An 18,919-nucleotide genomic window follows, 5' to 3' on the forward strand; every position below is an offset into this window, starting at 1 on the left:
TGAGGGCATATCTGTGCAATTTTATACATTGCCAATGTTGTAACAGTATTGAAACAGCTTAATTAGCTGCATGACAAGTTCTGGAGCACAAGTGTTCAGTCCAATTGCTGGAATATTGTCAGAACCCACAGCCTTTGCAATATCCAGTGCTTTCAACCATTTTTTTGATATCACATGGAATGAATCAAATGAGTTCAAGACTGGTGTCTCTGCTGGGAGCTTCTGTGGGAAGCCAAAATTTATTATCCATTCAGCACCTCTGGCTGAATGTGGATGCAAATATTTCAGCTAAAGATTGAGAAACTATAACAGAAGGTTGGCCTGTGGCAAATTGAAATGGGAAGTGACTGAGGAATTCCAATTCATATTTGCAAATAGAATTAACTGTTCAGAAAAGCATATTTTCCAAGTTTTGATTTATTGAATGCAATATGCAAGATTGGAAGATGTTTTTATACCTTTGGGCAATAGTGAATGGATGTATTTTATCTCTTAAAGTATGATGAAGTTCCAGGTATATGAGAACAGGATTGAGGATAATGGAGCACTGAAGAGGGAAGGAGTGGATTACAGGTTGTTAAAAATGATCTATTTCGTATGAAGGCTGAGGGATAGGAAATGAGAATAAATTTTACTATATTTACGGGTAGAGGGGAAAGATGAAGCTAGAAATATGGGAAGTTGGATGGGATCTTCAAAAAGATCTTAAGTAATCCATGGGGCTGAAGAAAAGGAAGCATATTTCAGAAGCTTTTCTGTGGAATTTAGAATTACCATTGCAATGTCATAGTTGGGAAGGAAGTGAATAGACTCTGGTAGCAAAGCAGGAAGACATGCAATCCAAGTAGAACACTTGAGATCACCAATTCTTAACCTTCAATGTTTTCCAGTTGATTTTTAGATGGCTAGCATTTTTAGTCTTGATTTTTGTTTGGATCAAAATGTTCAGTATTTTGAAGCTTATTATTGAAATGACATAACTTCAGGGAAAGTGTCATCTGTAGTCACATAGGGCAAAAATAAATGTGCACCATTACAATTCAATAGTAGCACTGTTCCTTTTTAATTTTATTATTTGTTCTGTTTTTGTTTGTAGATACCATGCATTGGATGAAGTTGAGGAGCATGGGAATTCTCAAGTGACTTCATTTACAGTTGCAGGTAGAGGCTATTTCTGGTGACCTAATACAATTGACCTAAAGTGACATTTAAAGGTTCTGATCCCATTAAGTGTCATTTTTTTTTCCAACCTTGGGGATCTGTTGAACTTGAGCATAGATCTGACCCATTATTTTATCTGTTAAAGTTTTATTTTAATGACTTTTGTGCTATTGCCCACTTCTGCCTTGCTGACTCCTGTTTAAATTGTTGCATGGCTGTCCTAGCCAGCCTCCTTCCCCTTTTTGTCATGCATAAACTTCAACTTTTTAATGATCTCCATTTAAAAAAGACTGATGACTTTTTTTTTAAAAAATGCCTATTGATTGATTGTCTAATTTACATTTTAATCCTTTATATAACAAATTAAAATTAACAAGGTCTATTATTGTGATGGATAGAAAACTGGTTTGACAGACCAGAAACCAAGAATAGGCATATTGGGAACTTTTTTCTCAATGTCAGGCAGTATCTAATAGGGTACCACAGGGATCAGTGCTGGGACCTCTGCTATTCACAATTTATGTGAATGATTTTGATGAGGGAACTAATTGACTAATACCTTGAAATTTGCAGATGACACAAAAAATAAGTGGAAGGCAGATGCAGAGGTGCTTCAGTATGATTTGGACAAGTAGAGTGAGTAGGCAAATGCATGGCATATGAAGTTTATTGTGGATAACTGAGAGGTTATCAACTTTAGTTTCAAAATCAGGGGGCAGATTATTATCTGAATTGGTATAATTTGAGGGGGGGCAATGTGCAATGAGACCCGGTGTCCTAGTACAATAGTCACTGAAGGTAAGCATGCTGGTGCAGAAGAGAGTAAAGAAGGCAAATGGTATGTTGGCCTTCATAACAAGAGGCATCTAGTACAGGAGCAGGGATATCTTGCAGCAGTTATGTAGAGTCTTGGTGGTACCACATTCAAGTATTTTGTGCAGTTTTGGTTTCCTCCTCTGAGAATGGAATTTCTTGACATAGGGGGAGCATAACAAAAGTCTACCAGACTGATTCCTGGGTTGGCAGGACTAATGTATAAAGAGAAATTGATTGGTTAGGATTATATTTGCTGGACTTCAGAAGAATGGAGTGGTGGGATCTTAAAGAAACCTATAAAATTATAACAAAACTAGACAGGTGTGAGGATATATTATGGCTTTAAGAGGTGTATTTTGTCTGGGTTTTTTTTTCATGAAGAAAGGTTGAGACAGAGGTGACAAGTGGTCTGCTCAAAGTCAATAAACTTGTGAAGCCTTGGGATTTTTAAAATTTGGAAATGCCAAGCTCCCACAACCAGGATTTTTTAGTTTTCAGTTGCTGGGGTCTTGAAGCTGAATGTGGAAATTCTTATTCCCATTTTATGTTACAGCTAAAAGCTGGGGTTCTCTTCCTGCTTCTAAAAATACATGTGAGATAATCTATTTTACTACATTTTCCTTTGCCAGGAATGTGTTTATTGAATGCTCCTATATTGGAACAGTAAATTGTAGTTTATATATATATATATAAACATATATATATTATACATTATTTTGTTAAGCATTTCAACAGAGTTACAGGAAGTTAAGCTAATTATTTTTTCTTTTCGGCTGTATTTTAACTGGTGTGAAAATAAAGTGGGTTCTACTTAAAGTTGAGTAGTTTGACCACTGAATTGCATCTGGAATACAATGCCTTACACTCACTTTGAAATATGTAAAAGTTAGGGTCTAGACTATCCTCTCAATATATTTTGAGGGGTTTTGTCTAGTCCATAACACAAGGATGCAGAAAGGATGTCCCTGATGGTAGGGGTGTCCAGAACCAGGACATAGTTGAAGGATAAGGAGTAAATCATTTAGGACTGAAATGAGGATAAATTTATTCACCCAGAGAGTGAGCCTGTGGAATTCACTACTACAGAAAGCAGTTGTGGCCAAAACATTATATGATTTTAACTAGGAATTGGCTAAGCACTTAGTGTTAAAGAGCTAAAAAGGTGTGGGGATAAAGTAGTAATAGGCTTTAGAGTTGGATGATCAGCAATTTCATCATTCATGGCAGAGCAGGGTGAAAGGGCCATCTCCTCCTATTGTCTGATTCTTACTAGGCACGAACAAAATAAAATATAGAGAAAGTATTCTCTAGTAACGTAACAACTGAAAGCCCCCTGCCGTATTTGCACGTTACACTGCAGTCTCACCAATGATGTGGTTTTATGATTTTTAAAAGTCCAAAATGCTTCCTGTTTCAATAGAACCTCTTTCTATGCTTTACCAAGGTGAATCTTTCCATGTTCTTCAGTTCCTTTCATTCAACCCTCTAGCATAATTGATTTGAGCTTCCTGTTTTAGGTACACTCTGATTCTGTGGTCTTTGATTTTTCTTCTTCATTGTATGTAGATTCTGTCCTTTATAAGCTCTCCATTTAACAGTCAACCCAAAATCAGTCCCTTTCTTCTACCTGGCATTACAGCACCTGTTTTGGGTGATCTCAAAACTGTTTCATTGTTTTGGGAGTCTGTGTCTCTGCAAGGAGCAAGGACGTCACTTAGGCCCTGTCCCACCACAACCAAATCTAATGGGCTTATCGTCAGCGTTGTGGGTCACAATTGTCATCACAATTCCACTTTACCTTGAGTTAAAGGCGACTGTTTAAAACGTAACCATCTTGTGAAGTCCTGTGTTTTTAACAAAGTAATTGTAAACACTGCAAGTTGTTGTTCACCCATAATCTCTATCTTTACTAACCTACATTGCTTTCCACTGCTTGCACTGAATTTGAAATTTTGATCCATTTGTGGCTTCAACTCCCTAATTCTGTAACCTATCTTTCCTCAAGTTGCTGTTTCTACTCTTTTGTGGATCTCACCACTTCCCCACTCCTCCATTCTGTTACTTGCTGGAGAATTCCCCTCTTTTCCTCCTGAACTACCACAACTAACCCAACCTTTATAATGACCCTCTTTAAAACCCACCTCTTCCACCAAACTTTTGTAATCCTACCTCTGGCTTAACATTTTTTTTTCCTTCTTGCATCGTATTTGGTATTTTTCTTGTGTTTAAATGCATTCTATAAATGCAAGTGGTTGATGATAAACTTCTTCAAAATACATGGTAATAGTGTAGATTCTAGTGTGTCAACGTATTTTGACCTGCATCATAGAAGTGCAATGATTCTTTACTTTGTCCATGTTGTTTTTCAACTCTAAATGCACCATAAATTTTGCCAAACTCTGTATAACAGCAATTTTAGAATACATACTAATTAAGGTGTCTTGATAGTAAAGAGGGCAAGATAAATCCCGTTCAAGGAAAAAGGGAAGGTTCTATGAAGTTCTGAGGTTTTTAGCCTAATGTAAGATCCTGCTACTATATATTACCACTTAGGGTCCCGACTGGTTTCTGCTCTTAGAAAATCCTTCGTGTGGTCTGCACCTGTAGAAAATTTTTCTTCTTTTCATATTTCCAGTTTTGTGCTCTGTACACTTTGGGTGTTTGTACTTCAATGAAGATACTGAAATAATAATTCCTTTGGTCACATCAGAGATTTCAAACTATCTACAATCTAGGAATATTACACACCTTCAACAATAAACATAATCTGTCTAATAAACTGAGCAGATGCATTCAACGAGACAAATCCTTCAATGTGAATGTCCGATTCAATGCTAGAAACTCTACTTTCAAAATCCTTAAATATAAAGGGAGCAATGGTGTTTAATGCAGCCCAATCCCTTAACAATCTTATTACAACACATCAAATTGTATTAATATGTTGTCCTTCATATTGCCAGTGGACTTGCATGCCACTGACCACAAAATCCAATCCATTGTACCTAAACCTTAGCAAGCTACTGTAAAATTTGGATGCACATTTAATTGATTACCATTTCAATGTTGCAACCAGTTTTTTCTGAAAGAATTAATGTGAAGTACATGACATATTTGATAAAAATGACTCCAAACTTAGGATGTTTGTGAGCAATTTTTTGACTAAGTTTTTAAACTTGACAAAAATGAAATATACTTCTTGAAATGGTTATCATCCTTGCACTTTAGATATATTGACAATAATTGTAAATTGTGTTGTGATGAATTAATTGAATTTTATGTTATTTTTAACTATAATTTTTAATTAGGTAAAACAGTTTCTAAATTACAAGCAAGCAAGGAAAAGTTACATGCAGTTTCCCTCCGAGATGAGCAGAAGAAATCAGTAAGAGACAACTAGCTTAACAGCATAAATTGCAACCTTTTATGCCTTGAAATGTTACCATTACTTTCTGTTTTTGGTTAGCTTTGATCATAGGAAGGAAAACCATGTGAAATTTAATTGTAAAAGGTTGGCCAGTGCAAACCTGCTCATCTTAAAATTCAGCATGCTGTTGTGTAAATAAATAGGTGCACAAATAATCATAGAAAGTTGTGAGCCCACATAATTTTTAATCAACCAGTTCGGACATGTTCTTTTGAGATAAATCAATCAATAGTTTGTTTTTCAAAAATGGCAACGAGTTATATATATTTCATTGCACATTAAAGTTCCACGTGCTGATTTTCCAGTATGTCACAGTTTCTTAGAGCTTGCTGCTTTTGTGAAAGACAGATTTCTGACTCTTGTTGTCCACCCATTTCAACTTTGAGATCTATCCATTCTTGATCTGTTTTGAAACTCCAATATTGATCCTCTGTCTTGTTTTCAGTTTGCGTATTTCATGTATTGATGCCGCATTCAGTGCAGCAGTTTTGTTGCTGAATTCCTTTTTAGAGTTTTCTTCCAATATTTTTGTGAAGTAAAGTATATAACTGTTTCCACAAAAGTTTGGGACTCCACAGCTAAGGTGCGTTTTGCTATTTTTCTGATCTTTATACCATCCCAAGCTAAAGGGCAGCATTTGCTTCCCTTTCCTAAAAGAAACAATAAGCCACCATGTACTTAAAAACCCATCAGATTTACATAAGCATCGCTAAACCAAGAAATTTCAAGTTCCTTGCATTTCCCATTGATGAAAATTTTAAAACATGATACTGAAGTTTTTAGTGTTTTGTTTGGCCAAATAAATTCCATCTTGGTATTTTCATAGATGGACTCCATTCTAATACTTCAGAACTGGCAACTGGTCTTGTTTGGATACCCATATAATTCAGCTGTCAAATAAGAGTTTGCAATTTCTCTCTGTTTTGGAAGCTGCTCCATTTTTTACTTAAGCATACTTTGATTAACGTCAATGGGGCTAACTTTTCTAAGTAGGATTGCTGACATAATGTCACACTTGATCCATTTGGCCAGATTTTTAATCCAATGTACTTAAAAGTCCTTGAAGTCTGACTTCAAATTTTGAATTCTGTTTTAAGCCTATTTCGGACAATGTTATCAAACAATGTCCTCCCACATAAAGCCATCTAGATACACCATAAAGATGTCTGAAAGCTATCTTTCTGATGCCAATAAAACATGACTGCCTATTTTTAACTGAAAATAATTCAATTTTAATAAGACAGATCTTGCTGAGGAGTTGCAAACTATAGAGATATCCTTTTCAGCCATATACATATTTATTTACTTTTCAGAAGGTCCTCCCTGCACTTGCGTTTTTTGTTTTTGGAGGATGAATAAACATTTTTATCTTGAGCTTATCTTTGTGCAGAATTTCAGCTTTAATAACAATTGATCTACACTCCAAAGCAATTATTGTAGAAAGCCCCAGATCCCTAGTTTTTCTTCAAAACTTTGTGCTGCTAGCTTTGCTTAGGGACTCCTGTTTAGTGCAAATCTACATGAGTTAAGGGCTTGTTGTCCCTAATCTGGCACCACTGTGTACACCCAAAATCTGTCCAGCTTTGTAGATCTTATTGTGTGAACTTCTAGTTTGTTCATGGCGACTGAGTCATTTTGATCGTTTTGGTGTCTGTTCCTTGTGATATTCCTGGTTTGTCCTATGGTTCTTGAACTTATTAATCTACACCTCTTTTTCTCTCTCTCAATCTTTCCAGTGGTTTGGGTCCTAGATTTTGCACATCGTCTGAACCATTTTCCTTCTCGATTTTAGGAGTTCTGAAATAGCTAGAGTTGTTTGGACACCCTGTACACTTTAATCATAACTTCTTTAGGAATTAAAGAGAAACAATAATATCCTTAACTACTTATGGATATTCTAAGAGATGCAGAAGGCTTTATGATTAATGTAAAGGCTGCTTGTTTTTTTTTGACTGGACTAAAATGGGAGAAGAAACCGCTTTAAGGAAAATGTGGTGTTTGCTATTTTAACATAAGTTACTGGAGCACATTGTGGACTGTACATAAAATTATGCTTTATTGGAACAGTGAAGGGATGGTGTACATTGGTGTGCATATAAAGAAATTCTTGCAAGGATTGTGAAATTCTGATGAGAAATTCTTTTGGGTTTTCAGTTGGCATAACATGTGCATGCAGACCTGCTAAGAGCAGAAACAAGTCTTGATTTTATTCCTGGGCAGGTGGCTATAGCCTTGTGTGTGGACAATGCATCAGAAACCTCCAACCTGTGAAGAGAAAGTATCAGTATTTCTTCTCTTTCCATGCTGCCATCCCATCCTGTATGGAGAAGTAAAAGAGAGTTCCCTGGTTAGCTAGCTACTTTTTGCTTGCCTTTCTGGTATGAACAACACTCTTTGCAAGTGCCTTGTTGAAAGCAAAAAGTAAAACCGCCTTCACATGTTCTGAAGAAGCAAGTTCTCAACTTGTAAATGAAAGTCTGTGAATTAGTGAACCCACAATTTCATATTATCAGCAAAGAGCTAGAAGAAATCATAATGAACTAAAATAAATCTCATTGATTTCTATGGTCCAGAGTAGTGCTTTTAAAATCTTTCCCTGCTGCGTTTGTTGTCCTTCTACATTATTCAGGTCTAGTAAGTTTTTGTCTCTGTGCGAATGGGAGTTTATGAAAGGGCTAAAGTTTAAGTTATGCAGTCAAAGATCAGCAATTCAACCACTTTACATTTTTGCCATTTGTGATGATATGGCTTTAAAAGGTGTGTTTTGTCCGTGTTTTTTATATATATATTCTTATTGAAAAAGATTTTTTAATATTACAATAAAACTAAAGCCATACAATTCAAAACAGTACAAAGAAAAACAACAAAACTACACTTGTGCAAATACATAGATATATAAAAGAAAAAAAACCTAATCACATAAATAAAAAGGCTCAGCGAGACAAAACAATCGCTATCTACCATTGAGACCATTAATTTATACATATTCATAAATTCGTAATTCTTCCTGTCTGAGTATTAGATTCAAAAACACAATCGTTATGGCTATGTACAAGCCCTTAGTGGTGAGGCAGGCAAATCTGTATCCAGGTAATCTAAAAAGGGCTGCCACATTTTGTACAAATTCTCAGTTTTGTGGTGCACCATACTTGTAAGAAAATCCAAAGGGACATGCTCCATGATTAGCTTACACCAGTCTGACAAACCCGGGGGATTTTTGGACACCCAAACGAGCAGAATATTTTTTCCTGCGTAAAAAATAAGAATATTAAATTTATTTTGTGTGCACATCTAAAGGAAGTCCACAAGCTAGGCCAAGAAAAAGAGAGAATGGGTCCGTTTCAGTTTCTGTCCCAAAGATCCTCTCTATTGCACCTGCCACAATGCTCTAGTATGTCCACAGTCTGTGGCAGAACCAAAGATAATGAGTGAGAGTCCCTGTACTCGTTTTGCACTTGGGACATGTTGAAGATGCTCCCACTTTAAATTTTGAGATGATTTGGAGCCAAGTGCACCCTGTGGAGTATCTTCAACTGCAGGGTATAGGTCCTATTGCAAATTGACATCTTTCTTATGTTTTCTCAAATATCCTCCCATGTCTCAGAGGAGATCTCAGCACCAGCTCTCTCTCTCTCACTTTACAAAGCCACTTGGTCTCGTCTGAGGAACCACCCCCGAACAGATAATCGTGTTGACAGAAAGTATACTCTTAGTACTAAGCACTATCTTCTCTATGTCGGATCTATAGGAATCTGTTAGAAGTGCAGTTCTTCTTTGAATGAAATCCTTGATTTGGAAAAAATGGAAGCGGTCCCTGCTAGGTAGCTCATACTTCCAAGCTAATTGGTCAAAAGACATCATTGTGTCCCCTCAAATAAGTCACCCAGGCAAGACACACCCTTAGCTGCACAAAGTTTAAACCCAGAGTCTATCATCCCCGGTTGAAAACCCAACATGCCAATTATACATGCAAGAAATGATGTTTTGGCAATATTGTCTTCACTCTGCCACATTGCCCTCCATGCTTTAACCATACTGATAACAATTGGGAAATGGCAATATTCCTTAGCTGTCCTCATTTTGCGCAGGAATAGCAAACTAATAAGGGGGCACCTTGCTGGAGAGGTTTCAATATCTAACCATGTTGGAAGAGGGTCCCCACAGGCCCAGTCACACTCATAAGGTAAAAGTAAGCTTAGTTGACGGTTTTTCATATCTGGGACGTCCACTCCTCCAGACTGTGGGACAGATGCAATTTAGTTAGTTTAACAAGGGGCAGTTTTCAATATCAGATGAAAGAACTGAACTAACCATTCAGTTTCCTGAATGTTTGTCTAATGAAGATCAAAGGAAGCATAAAGTACAATAGGCGGGGGAGAATATTTATTTTAATGAAGGCTATCCGACCTAACCAGGAAATCAGACGCGCCTCCCATCTTCGAAGGTCTTGTTTGATTTTGTCAAATAAATAGTTAAAATTAGCTTTAAACAGCTGATCAAAAATGCGAGTAATGAACATACCTAAATAAAGAAAACCCTCCTGTGACCACTTAGAGAAATCAAGATTTTCCCTCAAAACCAGGTATTTTCAGGAGATCACCCATCGGCATGGTCTCCAATTTTGTAAAGTTGATCTTGTAACCCAAAAAGGCGCCAAACGAATTGATACATTGTATCAGACCAGGTACTGAAACTGCTGGGTTTGACAAAAAGATATGGACATCATCTGCATGCAATGTGGTCTTGTGTGACTTTGACCCCACTTCTGGAGCAGATATGTTGGGGTCCCTTCAAATGGCCACCACCAGTGGCTCAATCACTAATGTAAAAAGCAAGGGTGAGAGGACAGCCCTGTCAACTACCCCGAGTATATAAAAATTGTTTTATCGCATGCCATTGGTGAGAACCGTGGCAAGAGGATCACTATAAAGAACCTTGACCCAACTGATAAAGGCTTCACCCAAGCCAAACTGCTGTAGAGTATAAAAAAGGTATGGCTACTCAACCCAATCAAATGCTTTCTCTGCATCTAGAGAGATTACGAATTCTTGTACAAATTGTTGTTGACCTGTTTGGATCACATTAAAATTATTGGAAGATCTGCAGCCCTTTATAAAGGCTGTTGGGTCCTCTTTAATAATGGAAGGCAACAGAGTTTTTAGTCTTAGTGCAAGAGCCTTAGATAGGATTTTGAAATCAACATTCAAACATGAGCTGGGCCTATAGGAAGTACAGTCCTCCCGGGGCGTTCCCTTTTTTAAGAATAAGAGAGATATTGGCCTGTCTTAAGGATAGCAGGGGACAGTCATGACTGTATGAATCGTTGAACATGCTGAGTATCAGTGCTGATGGTATGTTTATAAATTCTTCATAAAATTCATTGGCAAGTCAGTCAGGATCAGGTATCTTTCCACTCTGAAGCTATTTCACGGCCTCCTGCAACTCTTGCACTCTTAATTTGGCATTAAGGAAAGACTCTTGTACGGGAGTTACATCTAGGAGATCCAGATTCTTGAAAAAGGCTCCAAACCTGCCCATCTCTCAACTTTCAGACTGATATTTTGGCATTTACTCTGAATTATATCTCCGAAATGCCGCGTTAATCCTTTCAAAATCACAGGTTAGCTTTCCAACACCTTCCCTGATCGAGATGATGGCTTGAGGGACATTTTTTTTCCTGTCAAGATACGCTAAATACTTGCCCGCTTTATCGCCATGCTCAAACAACATTTGCTTTGCAAAGGTGAGCTCCTTCGCTGTCTGTGAGAGCATGGATCTCAGTGTGAACCAAACTGCTGTGATTCTCTGTCGCTTAGCCAACGAGGGCCTTCTTGGCTGTCTTCAACCATGTTTCGAGTAGACGTTGCTGCTCACCCTTCTGCCGCTTCTTACTAGCAGGGTATGAAATAACTAACTCCCTAGCATAAGCTTTCTCAGTTTTCCAGTGAATGGATGGATTACTGGCAGAGTTTGAATTAATGTCTCGGAAAGCCTTGAAATCATTGGAGATGTACTCAGCAAGCTTACTATCCTTAAGGATAAAGGGATCCATTCGCCAGTGTCCTGGACCTGCTATAGTGTCCTTACTCTTAACCAATAAGTACACTGGAGCATGATCAGACATGGTAATATTCCCAATTGTGCAGGATGCCATCAAGTCAAAGTATGCTGCGGGAGTCAAAAAGAGATCAATCCTGGTGCGGATTGGAGAAAAATGTAAAATCCTGCCTCCAGAAGTCCTCCAACCCTAGTTCAATACACAAATCCACTAATTGCTTAGATTGTCCAAGGGCCCCTGATACTTTCTTTATAATCTGTCTACCATAAGACAATTAAAATCTCCCTCTGATAATATGCCAAGATACAAGATTAATCGGTTTAGAGAATGCATCTACCAGGAATTTAAGGGGGTAGGCCGGGGAACAGTAAACATGTAAAATACTGGATTCTTCTCCATTTATCAAGGCTTTAAGGATTATGAACCTCCTGTGTGTGACTTTAACACCTTAGTCACTTAATTGGGAGATTCCTCCTAACAAGTATGGCCACTCCTCTACTCCTAGTATTAAAAGATGAAAAATAAACCCAATCAACCCCATTCTACTGCAGTTTCAAATGTTCTCTATCGTCCAGGCAATATCTGCCCTTTCCTTTTTAAGACTGGAAAGCACCTTTTTCCTCTTGATTGGAGAGTGGCTCTCCTTAATGTTCCAGGTACACCATTTAAGCACATCATTAGCCATAACATTCCAAGGTAACATTTTGACTCCAGAGAGGCAGAACTTGAATTACAAATTACTGGGCATCAGTGAAAGAAAATCCACAGAATTTAAAACTACACAACTAAAACAGCTACAACTAACAAACCTATAAAACTTTTTTAAAAACAATATACAACAAAAACAAAACCACATCTAAAACACCAGTGGCATCGAATAGGGGAACTTATCTCCTGCCTAAAGGTGGCACCGACACACCCCAAAACCTTATTTCCTGTCCTTTTGCCAATATGGCAACCAGGTTAGTTGAATACCGGTGAGCTCTTTCAATCGTCATCCTTTTTCAGCCTCCAAGTTAAGGAATTCCAGCAGCCATTTCTTGAAAAATTCCACTGGTTGCATTCCTTCCTTCCCCTCTGGCAGACTGACGATATGAACATTTTTCCTCTTGTCCCTGTTCTCAAGATCATCAACCTGATCAAGTAAACTACAGACCTGCATTTTCAGGGCTTGTATTCGGTCCTTAGATGAGTCGATCTCAGCTTCCATCATTGTGATTCAGCATTCGACCTTGTTTGATCTTTTCCCAAGGTGTCTCCGCTTCTGAAGCATAGCAGAGATTGGGGCCAGCTTTTCCTCGGTCTGCATTCCCAGCATCTCTCGAGACTTTGTGAGCTCTGCGACCAAGGTCTGGTAAATAATTAGGTCTGTTGGGCCGCAACCCTGGCCTCGGGTGAGCTTGCTCCTTTATTCTGGCATTTCCATGCAATGATAAAAGAGGTAAGAGAGATTCTAGAATCCTGTGATTATTCCCGAATCCTAATCTGTCTCAGAGACTTAAGTGGGGTGAGTTCCAGCTCTGCCTTGCCTGTGTTGTGGTGCAGAGCCTAACAGTGATCTGTCTAGATCACCACCATCTTGGATCACCTCTCAGGTTTCTTTTAGAGAGAGATTAAGAAACAGGTGCTGAACAGGCTATGAGAAGATAAACAATTTGTGAGGCCTTGGGTTTTTTAAAATTGGAATAATATAAGCAGCCTGAGATCATGCTGTTGGTCTCCGTCCGTCCTTCCGTCCTTTCATTCTTTCTTTCCTTCCATAACAGTTACAAACATTTCAGTTATATCAATGGGGACAAAAGATGTGGGTGTTCTTTTAAACTCACTTAGATAATTGGGTGGCTTAATCACATCTTTGCATTTGTCATCATTTCAGATAAATAGTGGAGCTTGATCTTTAGTGCATTGCCCCAGTGACTTGTGACAAACAATAAATGCCCAGGAATCGGGCAGTACACAAGTAGACGCTTATTCATGTATTACAATATATGGCAGTACTGGGTTATGAAGAGGTTCTGTTCTGAAGTGTGTTTGCAACTCAGAATACAAATGGAGGACATTTATAAGACAGCCATCTGTAAGTACATGAAACATTCACATATCGGATCTTTAAAATTTGTACCTGTGTATGGGATTGTATTTGTAAGCCAGTTAATTCTCAGACCCACTGTTTTAGACCTAACAATATAGTATTTACCACTAGTTGCTTATTTTTGTGATTGTAAATAATAATTCTTCATCCCAGAGGCATAATCTGACTGTTGGAGTTTATCAGACTGAGCTGCTTATTGGTTCAGCAACATCCACCCAGTTTCCCTGACACAGTGCAAAATCTGCACAGCCATATGGTGTTGGGGACATCTGTCTCCATATAGTAATTTTCAAAATAGGATATAACCAATGCTATGTTAATATCTTTTATTCAAATCTGATTTTAAAATACTTTTTCTATGATCGCTTTCTGAAGCTTAAGGTTGACACTAACGCCACTTAAAAAGAAGTTGGATAAGATTTTGAAATATGAAGTGGGAAAGTGTGAGGTTCAGCATTTTTGTAGGAAGAATAAAAGCATATATTAGTTTTGAAATGGGGAAAGGTTTTGGAAATCTGAAACATGAAGGGATTTGGGAGTCCTAGTTCAGGATTCTCTTAAGGTTAATGTGCAGCTTCAGTTGGGAGTTAGAAGGGCAAATTTAATGTTAGTATTAATTTCAAAAAAAAGAGGGCTAGAATATAAGAACAATGATGTATTGCTGAGGCTCTATAAGGTGCTGGTCAGAACACATTTCTGCCGTTTGCGTAACAGAACTATTGTGAACAGTTTAGGGCACTTAATCTAAGGATGTATGTGCTGACCTTGCAGGGGGTTCGGAGGTGATGTACAAGAATGAGCCCTGAGATGAAGGGCTTTGTCATATGAGGAGTGGATAAGGACTCTAAGTCTGTACTCAAAGGAGTTTATCAGGATGAGTGTTATCTCATTGAAACTTACAGCATAGTGAGAAACCTGGATAAAATCAGCGTGGTGACAATGTCTCCACTCGTAGGAGAGATTAGGGCCAGAGGGCACAACTTCAAAGTGAAGAACTCTTTAGAACAGAGGTGAGAAATTTCTTTAGCCTCAGACTGCAGAAGGCTGTGGAAGCCAAGTCAATGAATTACAGTAGCGCCTCGACTTACGAACTTAATCTGTTCCAGGACCCGGTTCGTGAACCGAAAAGTTCACTAACTGAATCGATTTTTCCCATTGTTCAGATAGCTTAAGAATGCTTGGACGTAGCAACGAACGCTGTTCACAGTGCACGCGCCAAAGACGAACTGAATGAGATCACACGGGGCCCGAGAGCTTTTGCGTTCAACAAGCGCGTAGCAAAGCAGAACAGTGAAACCACATGGTCACACACGGGCTTTTTGCGTTCGCACCTTGAATTTCGTACGTACGTCGAAGCAAAATTTTATGTACAATCCTGTTCAGAAACCGATTTGTTCGTGAACTGGATCGTTCATATGTCGAGGCGCTACTGTATTTAAAGTGGAGATCAGTTCTGGATCAAAGGTTATGGCAAAAAGGCAAGAGAATGGAGTTGTAAACATATCATCCATATTCAAATTCTTCTCCTGTGTCTTAGGGTCTAAGTGTATAATGGCCAAATTGTAGCAAATATACTAACAACTTCTTAATTTGAAATTAAATTGATCCTAGTCTATGAATTCACATTGATGGACAGGTTGCCTCTATTTATAGACATAATGGGAGGTGCTGGTGTTGGACTGGGGTGGGCAAAATTGAAAATCACACCACACCAGGTTATAGCACAACAGATTTATCTGGAAGTACAGGGTACTAGCTTTTGGAGCACTGCTTCTTCTTCAGGTAACTAGTGGGACAGGATCATAAGACACAGAATTTAGAACAAAAGATAAGTGTCATGCAATTAAATAATATATTGAACAAACCTAGATTGCTGTTAAGTCTTTCTTATTTTAGAATGGGTTGCAGGTTTCAGTTCATTAATATGTAAACCCCAGAACTACTATTAAGTCACGTTCTCAAGATAATTTACGGATTTTTTAAAAAAAGTGACATCACCGCTCAGACAATGTATTGAAGATGTGAGGTTAGAGTCTGTCTGTATCCCAATCTTGAGTCAGACCAAAGGAAGAATTTATAAAATGTTATATGGATTGACTGCCTGCACTGACTACCTGCAGGTTGTGTGCTTTTTGAACAAAAATAGAATGTATCTGCAAAGGCAAATAGACGCCATGGACTTTTGTGCGTGGAACTATGAACCTGTACACCAAGGTATCTCTGTTCAGCAACACTCCCCAGGACCTTGCCATTAAGTGTATAAGTTCTGCCCTGAATTGCTTGTCCAAAATGCAGCACTTCACATTTATATAAATTAAATTCCACCTACCACTCCTTGGCCTAATTTTGTTTTTTTATAAACTTAAAAATTGGATAGTGACTTTCTGAAGAGCCGGATGATTTAAAATTGAAGAATGGCTGCTTAAAGCTCCATGCATTCTTGGCAGCCATGGATTTCTTACCACAGGAGTAATTGTAGATGTAAAAGTTGATGATATGAGTTCAGATTGTTTTAAAGTCCTTATTCAGACAATTGGTGAGGGTGATGTTTGTCTGAAAGAAACACCAATTATTAGGGTGTCTCACAATGTGCAAGTATAAAGTGAACATTTAGGGACTCTGCATGATGGCGGTGATTCTGTAGAACTGCTGTGGACAGCTCTGCCTAACAGCCAAGGCATGCTGGTGTTTTTGCCGTCCCTGGGCAACTTATGTGGTGGAATTATTAGTTTAAAACCTTTACAGAACACATATTTGTTAATATTTGGAGGTGGAAAGGATGCCAAGGGGAAAAGGAGCAAGCAAACAGCAGCAAGGAAGACACTCTCCTCCAGCACCTATCATACCTCGGAAGCTGCGATGGAGTCTTCATCCATTCGAATCCAAGTGCTGGAGCCAGATGTGTGGGCCTTGCGAAACCATATCAACAACCTCCTAAGATAGAGTCTGGAGGATAAACCTCCGAATTGTCGGGCTCCCTGAAGTTGAGGAAGGTAAGCAGCCAGTCAGCTTCTTTGAAAGCTGGCTGCCGAAGATTTTGGGCCTTCATATGGAGTCCAGCAGGCTGCAGATCGAAAGGGCTTGTCAGGTTACAGTGCACAGGTCAGGGCCAGTGCAGTGTCCCCGCTTGGTCCTAGTGCACTTCCACTCATGTAAGGACAAGCAAAAAATCATAGAAGCTTCCAGATCCCTGGGAAAAGATCCGCAGGCACTGCCGTACAAGGGGTCGAAAATTGTGTTTTTCCAGGATTTCTCTGCAGCTGTAATTCGAAAGAGGAAGTCTTTCGATGAAGTTAAAATGAGGCTGAGGACCCTCGTCATCCACCGCTCCATGAGATACCCTGCAATACTTCGTTTCAGACACGAGGACTTAGGTTATACTTTTGACTCAGCGGATAAAGCTAAAAACTTTGTGGACACTTTAAAATAGACTGATTGGCCTGAAGAATACGGTTAATGTTTTGTTCACTTTTCTATCTTTCCCCATGTTTTCTCTTCCTTTTTTATTCCTTTCTTTCTCCCTAATAATTTCCTTTTTGGAAAGGGGGAAAAGACCTTGGAATAGGTTCCGTTTTTTTTAATAACTGGATTTTCTGATGGGAAATTTTGTGGATGTTCTTTGTTGTCTCTCCCCCTTTTTTTATTTTGTTTATTCTGTTTCACTTTTAGTCACAAGTAGTGGTGACATGAAGCCAGGGATGGGTGGAGTGCTCAGACTGACTTTATTTTTTCTGTTGATTTAAGGATCATCTCCTTGGTTTTTTTTCTGATCTAAGGCTGGGGCACAGTCTGGGTTTGAAGGAGCTGTGGAGGAGGAGATGGGTAGGGTGAGTGCCTCCGATGGGCAGGGGGAAGAGTCTTCCATTTAAGGTTTTATGGTTGGTTTTATTTGTAGTTTTTTGGTAGTAATAGTTGTTTATAGTTATGATAGAGTAGTTTTTGTATATATAGTTTTTCGATTCAGAGTCTTTATTTACTTGGTGCTTTTTAAGCAGGGTTCTCCCTGTGAGGGGTTCAAGGATCTCTGAAAGGGGATCTAGCGAAGTGTCTTATTAAATGGTGCACCTGGAACATTAAGGGAGGTCATTCGCTTGTTAAAAGGGAAAAACAGTGCTTTCTGGCCTTAAGAGGGAAAGGTTGATATCACTTTGTTGCAGGAAACCCATCTTGATGATGGGGAACACCTGAAATTACAACAGGGGGTTTATGACCGGGTATTCTTTTCATCCTTTACTGCTAAAAGTAGGGGAATGGCAGTGCTTATCCAGAAAAATTTTCCATTCACATTAGAGCAGGTGAAAGATGAGCAGGGACTGTTTCTGATACTTAAAGCCCTGATACATGGGGAGGAATGTGGCATTTTAAATGTCTACTGTTCTCTGGCACATCCTCTCAAATTTTTGATCAGTGCTTTCTCTAAGTTCAGTGCTTTTGGAACACGGCACATTATTATAGGGGGTGATTTTAATTGTCTTTTGGATCCGACTATTGTGTGCCCCTAATATTGTGGGCCCCTGACTATTTCTTCACAGGCCAAGCAGGTGGTTGACTTATGCGAGGAGTTGGGGTTGGTGGATATTTGGTCATGTCTTCACCCTACCAGCAGGGACTTTGCCTTTTTTTCAAACCCACATAAATGTCACACGAGGATTGACCTTTTCTGGTTCCCTCAGCCCTTCCAGATTCAATTATGGGTTGTAAAACTGGGAATATAGTTATCTTTGGAGGTTAAGGCCAAGAGTGAAGGGCTAGGTTTGCAGCACTGGCATTTGGACCCAAATTTAAGGATTCCAAATTTGTGGAATACTTTTTGAAGGAGTTTCAGGAATTCTTGACTATCAATTCAGGCATGGCTAGTAGTCAGTCTATGCTATAGGAAACTGCTAAGGCCTTTGCTAGGGGATTAGTTATTTCCTATTCGGCTAGCCGGAAACTACAGGAGGAACAGCAGCGTCTACTTGAGACGTGGTTGAAAGCCTCCGAGGCAGCACATTTTGCACGACAAAGCTACAGCAGATCATGGCCCTCCGGGCTGCCTTGAATTCAATACTGACACAAAACGCAAAGAAAGAACTTGCTTTTGCTGGACAAAGGCTGTTCAAATATGGGGATAGGCCAGGGAAGTATTTAACGTACCGGAAAAAGCATGTTCCCCAAACCATTACTGCAATCAGAGACGGCGCCGGGGTTCTTACATACGATGCTAAAAAATTAATGAGGCTTTTCGGAACTTTTACTCTGAATTGTATTGGTCTGAAGGTTGCGAGGACAGGAGGCTAAAATGGAGACCTTTTTTAAGAACTTGGATCTCCCAGGGGTAACCTTGGAACAGGCTTCTCTCCTTAATGCCCTCTTGATAGTACAGAAG

General features: G+C 38.9%; 1 protein-coding gene across 1 annotated transcript in view; it reads left to right on the forward strand.

Moving 5' to 3' along the window:
• LOC140492316 (uncharacterized) overlaps positions 1 to 18,919 on the forward strand; it is a 68,556-nt gene that overhangs the window by 36,219 nt on the left and 13,418 nt on the right. Inside the window, exons 9-10 of the mRNA XM_072591262.1 lie at positions 1,097 to 1,161; positions 5,283 to 5,359. Coding sequence (XP_072447363.1) covers positions 1,097 to 1,161; positions 5,283 to 5,359 — 142 coding nt within the window. The remainder of the gene's footprint in view (positions 1 to 1,096; positions 1,162 to 5,282; positions 5,360 to 18,919) is intronic.

The sequence above is a fragment of the Chiloscyllium punctatum genome, chromosome 20 (assembly GCF_047496795.1).
Source record: "Chiloscyllium punctatum isolate Juve2018m chromosome 20, sChiPun1.3, whole genome shotgun sequence".
Taxonomy (NCBI): Eukaryota; Metazoa; Chordata; class Chondrichthyes; order Orectolobiformes; family Hemiscylliidae; genus Chiloscyllium; species Chiloscyllium punctatum.